This window comes from Ursus arctos, unplaced genomic scaffold (genome assembly GCF_023065955.2).
Source record: "Ursus arctos isolate Adak ecotype North America unplaced genomic scaffold, UrsArc2.0 scaffold_8, whole genome shotgun sequence".
NCBI classification, from domain to species: domain Eukaryota; kingdom Metazoa; phylum Chordata; class Mammalia; order Carnivora; family Ursidae; genus Ursus; species Ursus arctos.
In genome coordinates, this window is record NW_026623100.1 from 63,541,564 (window position 1) to 63,554,726 (window position 13,163).

General features: G+C 55.3%; 1 protein-coding gene across 1 annotated transcript in view; it reads right to left on the reverse strand.

Moving 5' to 3' along the window:
• Positions 1–13,163, reverse strand: part of PLB1 (phospholipase B1) — an 88,381-nt gene that overhangs the window by 20,814 nt on the left and 54,404 nt on the right. Inside the window, exons 33-38 of the mRNA XM_044389961.3 lie at positions 12,842–12,942; positions 11,521–11,602; positions 10,752–10,856; positions 9,549–9,644; positions 8,978–9,049; positions 3,081–3,146 (exon numbers count right to left, since the gene is read on the reverse strand). Coding sequence (XP_044245896.3) covers positions 3,081–3,146; positions 8,978–9,049; positions 9,549–9,644; positions 10,752–10,856; positions 11,521–11,602; positions 12,842–12,942 — 522 coding nt within the window. The remainder of the gene's footprint in view (positions 1–3,080; positions 3,147–8,977; positions 9,050–9,548; positions 9,645–10,751; positions 10,857–11,520; positions 11,603–12,841; positions 12,943–13,163) is intronic.

Genomic DNA, 13,163 nt, shown 5'->3' on the forward strand with positions numbered 1-13,163 from the left:
GGGCGGGAGCGGGGGCGGGGCGGGGGGGGGCGGGGGGACATTGATCTCCCAGAGAAACATAGATTTGGATGTCTCAGAAAAGATCACACGTAGGTTCTGGTGTGGCTGTTTAACATTAAGCTAATGGACACTGATTATGATGCTGGGGCGTTATAGGAAAATACTATGAAATGTTTACAATTATAAAATTCCTGGTTTCTGCGTATCTTTTCTGTATGTGCATCTATGGTTTTGCATATTTAACTTAATAGCCAACCACTTCCTTGCGTGTGTATAGATTAATGCCTCTGTAACCTGGACGCCCTTTCTTTCCCAGAGCTCCAAACACTTGCACGTCCCCAGGAGGGTCTGAGAGGCAAGCCCAGTGCTGAAGGCACAGTAAGGCTTTGCAAGCAGTGACAGTTGGGTGACCAGTTCTCTGGGGGACGTGAAAGCCAGAGGCTTTGGAAGCTCCTCTCGTCTGTTTAGTCAGAAGATGGTAAAGACAAGCCTTGTTAAAAAGTCTCCTCTCCCAAGGGAGCCAAAATGAAACATCTAGTAAATATTATTTGCTTAATCTAAAATAATCCAGTTTACTCCAAGAGATTGCGCAATTCATCACACTGATGTGGAAATTCTTTTGAAATCAAGAACACGCTTGTGTGCAGATGACAAGTACCCGGGGAAAAAGCAGTTAAAAAGGTTTATAGCCGTGACCACTTGAGAGGTAGCTCAGATATCTGGTGAGCGGGAGACAGGCGCGTCCCCTGCGGATTAAGATACAGGTTGAACTTTGAACACGCTCCTCTGTCACAAGGGGAGAACCCCATGCTGTGCCCTATACCAGTTCACCTGAATCCCCTGGGGGTCTTGTTAAATGCAGATTTTGATTCCTTAGGACCGGGGGTGCTCAGGACTCTGCGGGTTTTTTTAAAGATTTTATTTATTTAAGGGTGCCTGGGTGGCTCAGTGGGTTAAGGGTCTGCCTTCCACTCGGGTTGTGATCCCAGGGTCCTGGGATTGAGCCCCATGTAGGGCTCCCTGCTCAGTGGGGAGTCTGCTTCTCCCTCTCCCTCTGCTGCTCCCCCTGCTTGTGCTTGCACATGCTCTCTGTGTCAAATAAAATCTTAAAAAAAAGCCTTTACTTATTTGAGAGAGAGAGAGATTGATCACAAGCAGGGGGAAGGGTTAGAGGGAAATGCAGACTCCCCGCTAAGCAGGGAGCCCGACGCAGGGCTTGATCTCAGGACCCTGGGATCATGATCTGAGCTGAAGGCAGATGCTTAATGGACTGCGCCACCCAGGTGCCCCGGGACCCTGCATTTTTAACAAGTTCCCAGGTAAGGTCGATGCTACCTGTTGGGGGCCACTTACAATGGCAAGATGTTAAATGACACCACCTTCTCTTCCTGGGTTTTAACTCTTAGCAGCAGAAGTAAAGGTCCGTGAGACTGTAAGATCTAAGAGGGTAGGCAGAGACCTGCTCTGCTCACCTTGGATACCCAGCACTTAGCACAGTGCCCACTCCACTTAGGAACCCGATAAATAAATAAGTGGTAAATAGGGAAATGCCTGATGGACGAGATGCAGGTGACATCTCAGTCCTAGTGGATTTTGGTCCATGGTTTGCCTGGGATAAGCCTCCCTTTGGCTAACTGAGCCTGAGAGAATCCAGAGAAGACAGACTGTGGTATTACGCCAACCATGGAACCGTCATGGCTCATTCCCCAGCAGTTAGCATCTAAGAGTCCTTCAATAATTTCATATAAGTTAGTCTCAGTACTTCAGCTGGCTTATAAAAGGTCTTTCCTCAATCTTTCCTGCTGCTCTCAATCCATTTGCCATATAGGGAGAGAGGGTCAGGGAGATCTTTTAGTAAGGTGAACCAGATGGTATCCCCCTCTCCCAGAACCTCCAGTGGCCTCCCATGTCTCCACCTAAAGCCCCATCTTCTTCCTCAGGGATTTGGATTCGGTGTGACCTGGGCCCTGACAACACCTCTGATCTCATCACCCCACTCTTCACCTTATTTACATGCCCACAAGCCATTCTGACCTTCTGTTTCTTCCTCTAATACCCCCAACTCAGCCCCACTTCTGAGCCTTTGCACTTGTGGTCTTGCCTGGGACTCCAGCTCTGGCTCCCCAGATGACCAGAGTCTTCTTGTGGTGCATGTCCCAGCTCATGTCTGCCCTCCTCAGAGAGGCCTGGCCTGCATAGCTCATGGGAACTTGCCATCCCTCCCTCGGCCCATCATGCTTCCTCATATCACCTTCCACAGAACTGTCCCCACAGCTGACGTGATTATGTTGAGCTATTTTTTGGATGCCTCTTTCCAGTAGACTGTAAGCTCCTCGAGGGGTAGCACCCATCTGTCTGGTCTCCTCCTCTATCTCCCTGGAACACTGCTAGGCACATAGAAAATGCTCAGTATAGAATGACCTCTAACTCCCTGAGGACAGGGCTGAATTCCCTCTGGCCCCTAGGACAAGACAGCAAATACCATAGGAGCTCGGCTGAAACTGGTGGGGGAGCCCCTGTTCTGGTGGCTGACAGATCTTGTCTGGACCGGGCCTGCGCTAGGATCCCCCAGGCCATCTTTGGATGGCTAAAGCCACAGGCTTTGAACACTTTGGGGTTCCTCAGAACTGGAATGCTTGACTTGAACCAGACGAGCCCTGGGGACCCACCTGGGTATGTGTCAGCTTCCTGTTAGGCCCAGCCCCTGGAATGAAGATTCTTCCCGTCAGCTTCCACCTTACCGGGAGTCTAGGGCACGTCACACCCAGAGCCTCCCCCTCACCCCTTCTTGAATAGCTGAGCTGCCTCATCAGGAGCGAGGTGTGTGCAGAGGATGAAGAAAACCCATCCACTGACAGCTCCTCTAGCTGGTTGCTGATGTCAGGAAGCACTTGAGAACATGTTAGGACAATCCTGGGATTTCATGGTTCAGGAACTTTTTTTTTTTTTTTACATTCCAATTTCTAGTATGTAAGAAAGTACATTTCTGCTTAAGCTCGTAGTCTGACACGGGTGCCCCACCCTGAGTCACCGGCAGGTAGAAACATCCCTGAGAGAGGCAGACGTGCGTCGGGAGTTACCTCAACGGCCGGCTTGGTGGGGTAGGTATAGTTACTGTTCCGGAACGTTCTCAGGAAGGGCTCAGTCTGCAAGAGAACAGAAACCACAGAGAGAGGTGATTGGACAGCACTGAAGATTACTTAGGGAAGAGGACCTCTAATCCCCCCTCCGGATTGACTGAACGCAACTCTTCCGCATGTAAATAGTCAGAACCCTACACACATAATTTAATTCATTCTCTCGAGGGTTTTACGTAGCAGCAGCGCTGGCAAGGGGTGCACAAGAAAAGGCCTCAGGAGGGTTCCATGCATGCTCTACTCCGAGTTCGAGGGTTCTTTTCACCTTAGCCAAGGAACATCCACCCAGTCCTCAAATGATCCATTTTCTTCCCTTTGTAATCTCACTGGCGGGCGATTCACAGGACAGCATTTTTTTCTTTTCTGGGGAGTATTGATTATATATTTGATTGATTGTCTTACTCCCTTCAGGTCGGCTTCACACATTTCAGCCTACTTTCATCCTGAAACATCCTCTTCCTTCCCTACCCACCTCCTTCACAATCGGTTTGCTCACGAGCCCAGTCACGATCCAAGTCTGTTCGGTTGCAGGTGAGGTTAACTGAAGCAGGGAGGAGGACACGGACCAAGGAGAAACAGGGGAAAAGCAAGGTAATGAGAAAATGTGAACATGACATGAAGCAAGAGCGAGTTAGTAAGACTGAGATCGGGAATCAGCCAGTGGCCCCAGGCCCTCCGCGCTTCCACCAGATGTGCTCAGTGGAGTGGGAGGGCCATGGTCTAAACATTTGGGAAGAAAATGCGGGTAAGAAAGAACAAGAATGTTGGAGGGGGAGGCTCACTGGGGATCAGTTCCAGGGGTTGCAAACTGTCTGCCTGGGGGCTAACTCTAGCCAGGAGACATTTTGTCTTGTTCTGCTTTATTTGGGCCTGAACGGTGTTAAAAAGAAGTGGGGGAGGGGAGAAGAGTCTGAATGTTTTAAGAAGAGGTGCACGGTCTCCAGTTCTGGCCCTACCCCTTCCTCTTGTGCCATACATGGTCCCACTCACCCAGTCGTGTTCCTGCCTGGCATGGCATCAGAGTTTGCAACCCCGGAAAGCCCCCATTTTACGGATGAGGAGCAAGGGAGGTCTGGGTTGGGTGGGGGAGGGACCGGGTCCAGGTAGAGAGCAGGTAGTGAGTGCCTGTCCGGTCAGGCCTTTCTGGCTCTATTCCTCACACCAGGGTCAGGCCAGTGAAGGAGCGTGTGGGTCAGGCAGGGAGGAAGAGGAAGAGGGGGGCTCAGAGCAGCCTTGGCACTCCCAGCCCCTGGCACAGACCCTGGCGCCCGGGACACCATGTGTCTCTCCTTCCTTCCGAGTCTCCGAGTTCCTAGCTGAAGCGGGGGCCTGAGGTGCACTCAAGAGCCAAGGGCAGACGCGTGCAAGGCCAAGGGGGGCTTACCAGGGCACGTCTCTGTGGCGAACTGGGCCTGTCCCAGCAGCCCCTGAGCAGGGCAATGTGGGGGCATTCTACACACAACTGGCCCCTGGGTGTAAGCACCCCATGGGTTCGGGGCCCCGCTCCGGGTGCTGGGATGAGGGGAGGCTGTAAAGAGGCTCACCAGCCAGTCAGGCAGAGAGCAGGAGACGCTAGGAGGCAGTGAAGCCTCGGGGGCCAGTGTGCCCAGTCAGTGCAGTAATCGCGGAGGAGCGGCTGCAAGACGGGGGCGACGTAGAGACCTCATCTAGGAGACTGCTGTGTGCAGCATCGCTACTTACTGTCGTCCCCCCATCAAGGGAGTCCTGGCGGGGAACAGGGGCCGGGGCCCGGGGCTCATCCCAGAGCGGCCAGCACCAGAAGAACCGGAAGGCAAAGACTCACCCTGCCCTTCTGGGAGCGCTGAAAGTCAAGCTGGAGGGTCTATTTGGTCACCTGACCCAAGGGCTGGGGGAGGGGCCAGAAAGGGGAGAGGGAGTCAAAGGGGTCAGAGGTCAAGGGAGCCCCTGGAATGCAGTGTGGGAGCAAAGCCAGAGCAGGAACCATGAGAACAGGTCCAGGCCGGGGGCAGAGAGGTAGCCTAGGGTGCCCGGGGCTGGCTTCATTGACCACTGACGTCATAACGCGTGGTGAGGCAGAGCGGTTTAGAGGCCCGGAGTGGAGCAGATCGTGTGCAGAAGAGGTCCCAGTTAGCCTGACTGCCCTCTTGGGCTAGACCTGTAACACCAGTAGCTGGAAAGTGAAGCCGATCGAATGCCAGCGCAGGGAGTGTTCTACACAGACGGCGTGGCCGGCCTGGGAGGGCAGGGGGCAGTGCCCGGACAGCCACCTGATGTGAGTCAGCCCGGTGAGTCAGTGGCCTGCAGGGAAGGTCGTGTTCCTCTTGGCCGTGTTCCTAGGTGTGCGGGTCTGCGGGGAAGGAGTGGCAGTGATCTGTGCTACTCAGACCGCACCGGGAGCGTCCCAGCAAGCCAGGCGCCAACCCCAAGCGGGCATCCATTCCAAGGGGACATGCGTAGTGCACGGGGCAGGCTTTGCAAGGCTTGTCTGCCAGAGACAGCTGAGGGAAGGGACGGGAAGGCTCAGGGAAAGGGGGTGGTGGTGACGGGAAGGAGGACGTAACAGAAGGACATGGAATGCCCTCTGACATGTCTTCCTGGTCCCATCCCAGTCCACGTGTGCTGGCTCACGACCTACGAGGCTCATTTCACAACCCGTCAACGGGCAGCCACTTGGCAGTTGGAAAAGCTCTGCCTGGAGACTATAGAGGCGAAGGAGAGGCTGGCTGGTGCCTCGGGAGGGGTGTGGGGGAGTGACTCCGCTATCACAGGACACGGGGACACAGGACTCCGAGGCCCTCCCTGCTGAGATCCTCAGGTTATAGAATTCTCTGTTGTCACGATGGGAAGGGCCCCGTGACCTCTAGCACACAACGGGGCGAAGGTGTGAAGGGGGTGGTGGCAGTAGGAAAGGAACAGGGGGCTGGGAGGGGCACGAGGGGAAGTCCTGTCAGACAGGGCACCTCATGTCTCGCACCCGCAGAACTGTGCAAACCAGCACGATGCCGACACAAATAGGGAAGTCCTAAGGGTCAGACAGTTGGGGGACAAATACTCGTTCCTGCTTTGACATTTCTTGCTCAAAGATTATTTTTTGAACGGATGTGTGCTGAGTTTGGGGTGATGGTGGGGTGAGGCAGGATAGATTTAGAAGCCCACAGCCTTCAAAAGGTAAGAGTGTCCTCCATGTGTAATTCAAAATACAGTTGAAACCTTGCTAAACAGTAAAGTAGAAGGAGCCCAGCAGATCTCTGCTTTTTCTCAAAATGAAAGACTGGGTGAACTAGCCCTTAAATTATTCCAGTTTCTCTCTTTCTCTGTGCCCCCCTCCCGGTGTCTCTCTCTGGTTCCCTGCTCTTGTTGATACCTTGATAATACATTTAAGCCGCCTTCTGGGCAACCTGATACCGTCCAGGGCATCCCAGGGGGAAAACCTCTCTTCAAGCTTGGAAGAACAGAGCTGGAGTTTGAGAGAGGAGAGATGAAGACACAGGTCGTCCTCTGCACAGATACTTACCAGGAAACCATGGAAGTGAGGGGACAAACCTCAGAGTGAGGAGATGCGGAGAGAGTGAAAACAGAACAGAGGTGGCCCATGACCATGGGAGAACGTCCCCATTTGCGAGACAAGAAGGGACAGCCACTGGAACGACAGCACCGTCAGGGAGGCCCTGCGTCTAGGAATGCAGGCAGAGACGGTTTCGGGGGGAGGCGGTTCACACCGACAAGTGTTCAGAGCGGGCCGGGGGGTAAGAGCGGAGAGAGAAGCCTGTGGATCTTTCAGTTGCCTTCTGCAAAGCCCAAGGAGGAGCCACAGCGGGCTGCCCCGGGTTAGGGAAGGGAGTGAGAGCCGAAAGGGGACAACGGTCACAGTCCACAGGGCAGCTAATCAAAAGCCGGCCGGAAGAGCATCCCTCCGACCTGAAAGTGTAACGAAAATCCAGGGAGTGCTGTTAAGGGCCCTGCGTGGCCTGGCAGAAAGCACCTGCGGTTGGCTGGGGCAGGGGGAGGAGCTGCGAGGAGGCCAAGAAAGCTCCTCAGTGCTCCCATCCATCCAGGCCCCCTCCTCCCCGCTGGGTCCTGCCTGTTGCCTCTATGTTTAGACACAGCGAGGACTAAAATATGTGCCGCCTGGCCCCTGTCAGCTCACACGGAGAGGCTGGTGGACGTTTATAGAGCTCTAAGGCACACGGGCGGGGGCAGATGGGACGTGAGGAACACGGAGTGCCGCTCTGCCTGGTGTGGTGACGCTGGGGCTGGCCGACAGATGGATCCTTTTGGAATGGGGTTGCCTGGCAACCGCTTCCCCCAGGCTGGGCTTCTAGGGTTCCAAGAGGCTGGCTTTGCTCTCGTCTGCTTACCAATGGCTCAGCCAGGCTCTGTCCAGAAGGAGGAACAGAGCCCGCGGTGGCTTGAGATGCTGCTTGGAGTGGCACCCTTTCGGCGCTCCCTGCCTGGTCTGGGGCAGGGAGGGGCACAGGTCACCTTGAGGCCCATGGTGACAGGACCCTCCCTGACCCAGTGCCTAGGCTCCAACCCGGTACTTAGTACATGTTTGTGGGGAGGGAGAGCACAGGACGGCTCCCCGGAATGGGTTGTTATTACTTTTACTATTTAATGGCAGAGAATTGACAGATTGGAGAGGATTGTCTATGACTGGTTTTCAGTATGGCCATATAGGTCGTTAAAAACACTCAAATGCTTACCTCCAGTATGGTTTCCAGCCCTTGCTCTGAGTCCCCAAATGCCCCCACTACCCAGGTTGCCTGGCCCTTCCCCAAGAAACTCCTGGACATGCTCAGCACCTAGTCCACACCTGGCACAGTAGGGCCCCCTAGCACCTTGCCGCGGCCCGCCAGCCGGCATCTGACCACCGGGCTGGAGGCATCCGTGTTACGTCATTTGACTGTTCCTTCGCTCCCAGCACTAGACCCAGCAACGGAGCCCTTTGCTACCACGGCCTTCACTACTCATCCCTTCCTCCCACAGCCCTGGCTCTCCTCATGGGGCCTGAGGCTGGGCTCGGGGAGGCAGCAGACAGGGAGCACGGGTGTGGGCAGGGGTGCCCACTGTCTTTGGAGCCCTGGCAGACACAGGGGGGAGCTGCGGGTCCATTTTCTGCTCAGCCCGGAGGGTGGGAGAGGGTGAGGCAGCCTGACCCAGGGGGAATCCCAGCCTCCCAGACCGGGTCAGGTCCTTCTGCTTTTACTGCTGCTGAGGGCCCTCTGGCTTCGGCCTTATTTGGTTAAAAAACCATTAAGACGGGGCCTAGGGAAGGGAGTTGAAAGCAGTGGGAACGCGAACCTGCCCCCACCCAAGGCCTGAAATCAAGTTCAACAACCACTTACATTTTCCTCCTTAAAAGGAGCCCTGGGCTGCTTCCTTGCCCCAGGGGCAAGGCTGGTCCTCCTCTCCCCTCCTCCACACAGCTCCCTGGTGCCCTTTGCTGCTCTCCTCTTTGACCCTATCGCTGCTGGAAACTCGCACTCCAGACTCTGAGACCACTGACCACGACTTCAGAGCTTCTCGCTAAGGCTGACCTGCAGTCAGACTTGCCCATCGGCCACACGCACTGCTGCCGAAATGAGCCTTCTTGCCACACGTCCTGCCCCCGCCGCCCCGCCAGGAACCCACGGCTCTCATCCTGATCCACTGCCTCTGCTTGGGCCCAGGCTTCCCTTCCCACCTGCTTCTCCCATTCTCAAAGAGGTGCTTCTGCACCATCTCCTCTCCTGTCAGTGCCCATCGACGTCCTCCCAGCCTCTGACGTTCTCCTGCTGTGGTGCAGGACCGGGGGAGGGGGGAGCTCCGGTCTGAGCTCTGGTCTCTGGAGAGGGGCAGGGCACGTCCTCCCGCATTACCTGAGTGGGGCAGGAGAGGGCTATATTTGCTGCCAGGTCCAGGGTCTCCGTTTTCCTTCCTAGCGGCTCAAGCTATGGCGGAAGAAAAGACAGACCCGCTGAAGTGAGCATTCCTCGGCAGCACCTTGCGGTGAAGACAGCTCGCAGCCTCATGTCAGGGGGGTTGGCTTCCTCTCCTGGCTCTGCTGCGGGATGCTGGGCAAGCCTCTCTGCTTCCTCACCAACTCCTGGGATTTGGCTGGCCGGGCTGGCAAGGAGCTTAGATAACATAGCTTATGCGGCCTCGCCCCGCGGCTGGCACATGGAAAATGTTGAATAAGCGTGAGGGGCCTGCCTCGCATTCTGCGGAGAGCCCCTCTGCCCAGTTCAAAGCACAAAGGAGAGGGGGGAGTTGATGCTGGGATCCTAAGGGCTCCATAGTTTCAGTTCTATGGACTTCTACAGATGTGCCAGCCGTGGCTCCTTCACGCCATACTTGCAAAGGGAGGCCAAGAACAAGCCTCATCCTGTAGGGGCTGGTGCTTTGCTAGACTTGAGCCCCAGAAACCCAGGGATACCCCACTTATTTTACCATATTGACCCAAAGGGCTCTGGAGAGCTGAGAGTGGAATTTCTGACTTGGGTGGAGACAGTCCGGAGCGAAGAAGGACATATCCAGGCGCCCATCCTGAAAGAGAAACGGATTTCTTCAAGATCCTACTGGTGCAGAGGGTAGAGAGGAGCCGCAGTGGTCAGGTGCAGCTGCGACCTGGGGTTGGCCACTCAGTGCCCCCTCCCTCTGGAGAAGCTCCGAGACATTGGCCTTCTCCGGGGCCAGATCACTTCAAGAGGGAGATAAGAGCAATCCCACAGATTAATAGCCTTGGGTGACCCCAACCCCCACCCTCCTTTCTGGCCCCATAATTCCCCTTATTTAATGTGTTTAAAAAGCATCATATTTATTTTTAGGCCCAGTTGTGTGATGCCCTAGCCCATGCCAAGGTCCAGGGAATGAGATCCGAGTCCCTGAGGAGGTCTTGGCCAGCCAGCCAGGAAAAGCTACTTTCCAGCCCTTGGCCAGCTGGTTCCGGTGGTCTTGGTGGGGAGAATGGGGCAGAGCTTGAGGCGCAGGCCTGGGCAAAGCCGACACGGGGGCAGCCGCCTCCCTCCTCTCTCTGGAGGTGATCAGGGGTGCCCAAGGCTTCTTCCAGCTTCCCTCCATCTAGGCAAGGAACTCAGCATGGAGGCCCAGGTGGACAGAACTGAGTTCCCGTCCTAGTGAGCTCACGGAGCTCTTCTGCTCAATGCGTCAGGGGGACAGCATGGGCGGGGTGGGGTGTGGAGACCCCAGTACCCAGCACCCTCCTTTAGCACGTCAGTGGTATGTGGGTGGCAGAAAGAGAATCATCTGAAGTTAGATATGTTCAAATCATGCTCTCTGTCCCTTGTTTCCTGTATGATTTTAGGAAAGATACTTCACACCCGTGAACCTCTGTTACCTGGGGATGAAGAAACTCATTGCAAAGGGCGTTGTGAAGATTTTACCCATGGAAAACACAGGGCTTGGTACGGGGTAGGTACTCAGCAAAGTGGGGGCTGCTCTCAGTGGTAATGAGCACGTCCCACATCAGGCCGCCTGTAGGAACACGGCTCAGGTGTTCAGGGAGGCCGTGCCACCAGACCAGCCTCTGGAGGGCCACCTGTGTCTTTCCCATCGTCTTCACAAACTCATGAAAGCTCTTGGCATCTCTGCCTTGAATTTCTTCTTCCTCACCAGGGAGGGCAGGGGGCGTACCGCCAGGAGGGGGAGCCGGATGTCATGGAGGAAGGGCTGAAGCACCACAGAGAAGTCCTCCCGGGTGTCGTAGCGGCCTGACTCCACCAGCTCCTGCATGCTGCTCTGGGGACACACGCAGGCTGCTCTCAGCACAGGCCCTGGGTTGCCCAGTGGGGACAGCCAGGGTGTGGTGGCTGGCATCCCTGCCCCCATCTCCCTACACAAGAGGGTGACTCAACCCTTCCCTTGAGAACACAAACACATGTGATTGCAAATCTCTTTCCAGAGAATTGGAAACAGGTTGGTTCACCTTTTGGTTTTGCTGTTAAGTGAACTGTAAGCTCTGAAGGGCGAGGCAGGAAGTTGCACAAGGGAGAAGAACCTGGGAAGAGTCTCCAGAGGCCCCCAGGGGCTCAGGACCAGCAACCTTGCCATTAGTGGCCTGTCTCTTGAGGAGGGGAGGAAGGGGGCAGAAGGGGAGCAGCCAGGCCCCCAGGGTGCAGGGAAGGAAAAGGCCCACCCAGGGAGCACCCAGAGCTATTGACCTCTTTAGGCCAAGCATGGGGTTAAGCCACCGAGGGCGGGTGGACCTGGAGGGCTGTGCCACCTGGATTCCTCTGGGATGACTCTAACCGAGGTGCCCGAGACCCTTCAGCCAGGTGGGGCAGAGGAAGGGGCCCAGAGGGTGACGTCCCTCCAACCCGGGCTAGCCCTTCCCTTCCCTGAGTGTGGGTGTGTTGACTGAGTAGGGGGAGAGCGCCCCAAATGGCGCCCTTCTTGGTCTCACCTGGTAGGCTTGGGTGATGGCCTCCAACCTGGCCAGCTCTTGGGAGCTCTCCCGCGGGGTCAGAACACAGTTACATAACACGCTGCACAAAGAGGGGGAGGCAGGAGGACCCAGAGCGGAAGCTCTGGTCAGAGCTGGTGCTGCGGCGGGGATGGCTCCTCGAGCCCTGGCTGAGGCGCACACGTGCCCTTGGGCAGGTTCCAGGCCTGACACCCGGAGGGCAGGTTCCAAAGCCCCAAGGCTGTGCGAGCAAGCACCCTCTCATACTGAGGGTCCGAATACTGGCCTGCAGGCACTGGGCCTACGCCAATTATGCAGAACGAATGAACTTAGGCAATGAAAATCCAATGTTTAAGTTTTAAGAATAAAATTAAAATGAGTCCTGCAGTATCGGGGCTTGTGTTTGGGGGTCTCTAATGCCCATGCCCTCAGATGCCTCCTCAGTTCACACTAGTGTCCCACGGTGGCCCCCTTCATTATGAATTGCGCATTCGCAATGAATCTGGATGAGTTTCATCATGAATTATTTCATGCTCGTGAAATATATTTAAGACAGATATCATCTCTAAAGCACTGACAGTTGCCGGGTGCACAGTGGGTTCTGTAAAATTATTGGTTAAAGAAATAAATGTACCCATGAGGTATGAAGATTAATAAAACACATACCTATGGACCTCTCACCCCACTTAAGAAACAAAACACTCCCGGGGGGTGGGGGAATGGGATAGACCGGTGATGGGTAGTAAGGAGGGCATGTATTGCATGGTGCACTGGGTGTTATACACAACTAATGAATCATCGAGCCTTACATTGGAAACCGGGGATGTACTGTATGGTGACTAACATAATATAATAAAAAATCATTAAAAAAAAAAAATTAAAAAAAAAAAAAAAAAAAAAGAAACAAAACACTCCCGTTCCGAAGTCCCCCAGTGTGCTCCTTCCCCATAAATTTACTGAATAATGCGGATCGTTTCTCCACTTTCTGTTTCAATCTGACCGCATACGTATACAGTGCCACACGGTTCCCCTTTTCACTGGCTGGGCCATGCTGTTTCTCAAACACCAGCCTTTGTCCCAGCCCTGACCCTCTCCCCGGGGGCTCCCATGTCACAGAGCTTCCTCCTGGCATCCTGAGGTTGGGTAGGGCTGAGGCCCATCTCCAACTTCTCAGAAGGGGGCGCTCCTGACATAAGACCCCCTTGGCAGACTTGGACATGTGGACACACCAAGTCCCAGAGACCCCAAGGAGTCACCACTGGGAAAGCAAGACCGGGAGGTGAGTGCCTCTCTGGCCCTGGGGCAGCCAGCCCCTGCCTACCTGGCTTGCTGCACAGGGCACTTGTCCGGATTGCCCAGAAACGCCTGCCGCAGGACACTGGGGCTCAGGAAGTCCACGAGGTTGACCAGGGCTCTGGGCACCTAAGGGCAAGGCTGCAGGTGAGAGAGGGGCTCTGGGGGCTTCTTCCTCAAGCTGCCCTGAGAAGTGGCTCTCTACAGGACTCTGGTTCACTTTTCCCTGAGTGGAGTTTTGGGAAGGCGTCATCACAGGATCACTGCCTAGGGCCCTGCAGGCTGGGCCACCCACACCGGCTGTGGCGTGAGTGGCGCCTCCTGGCATGGGAGAACATGGCGGACCTGAG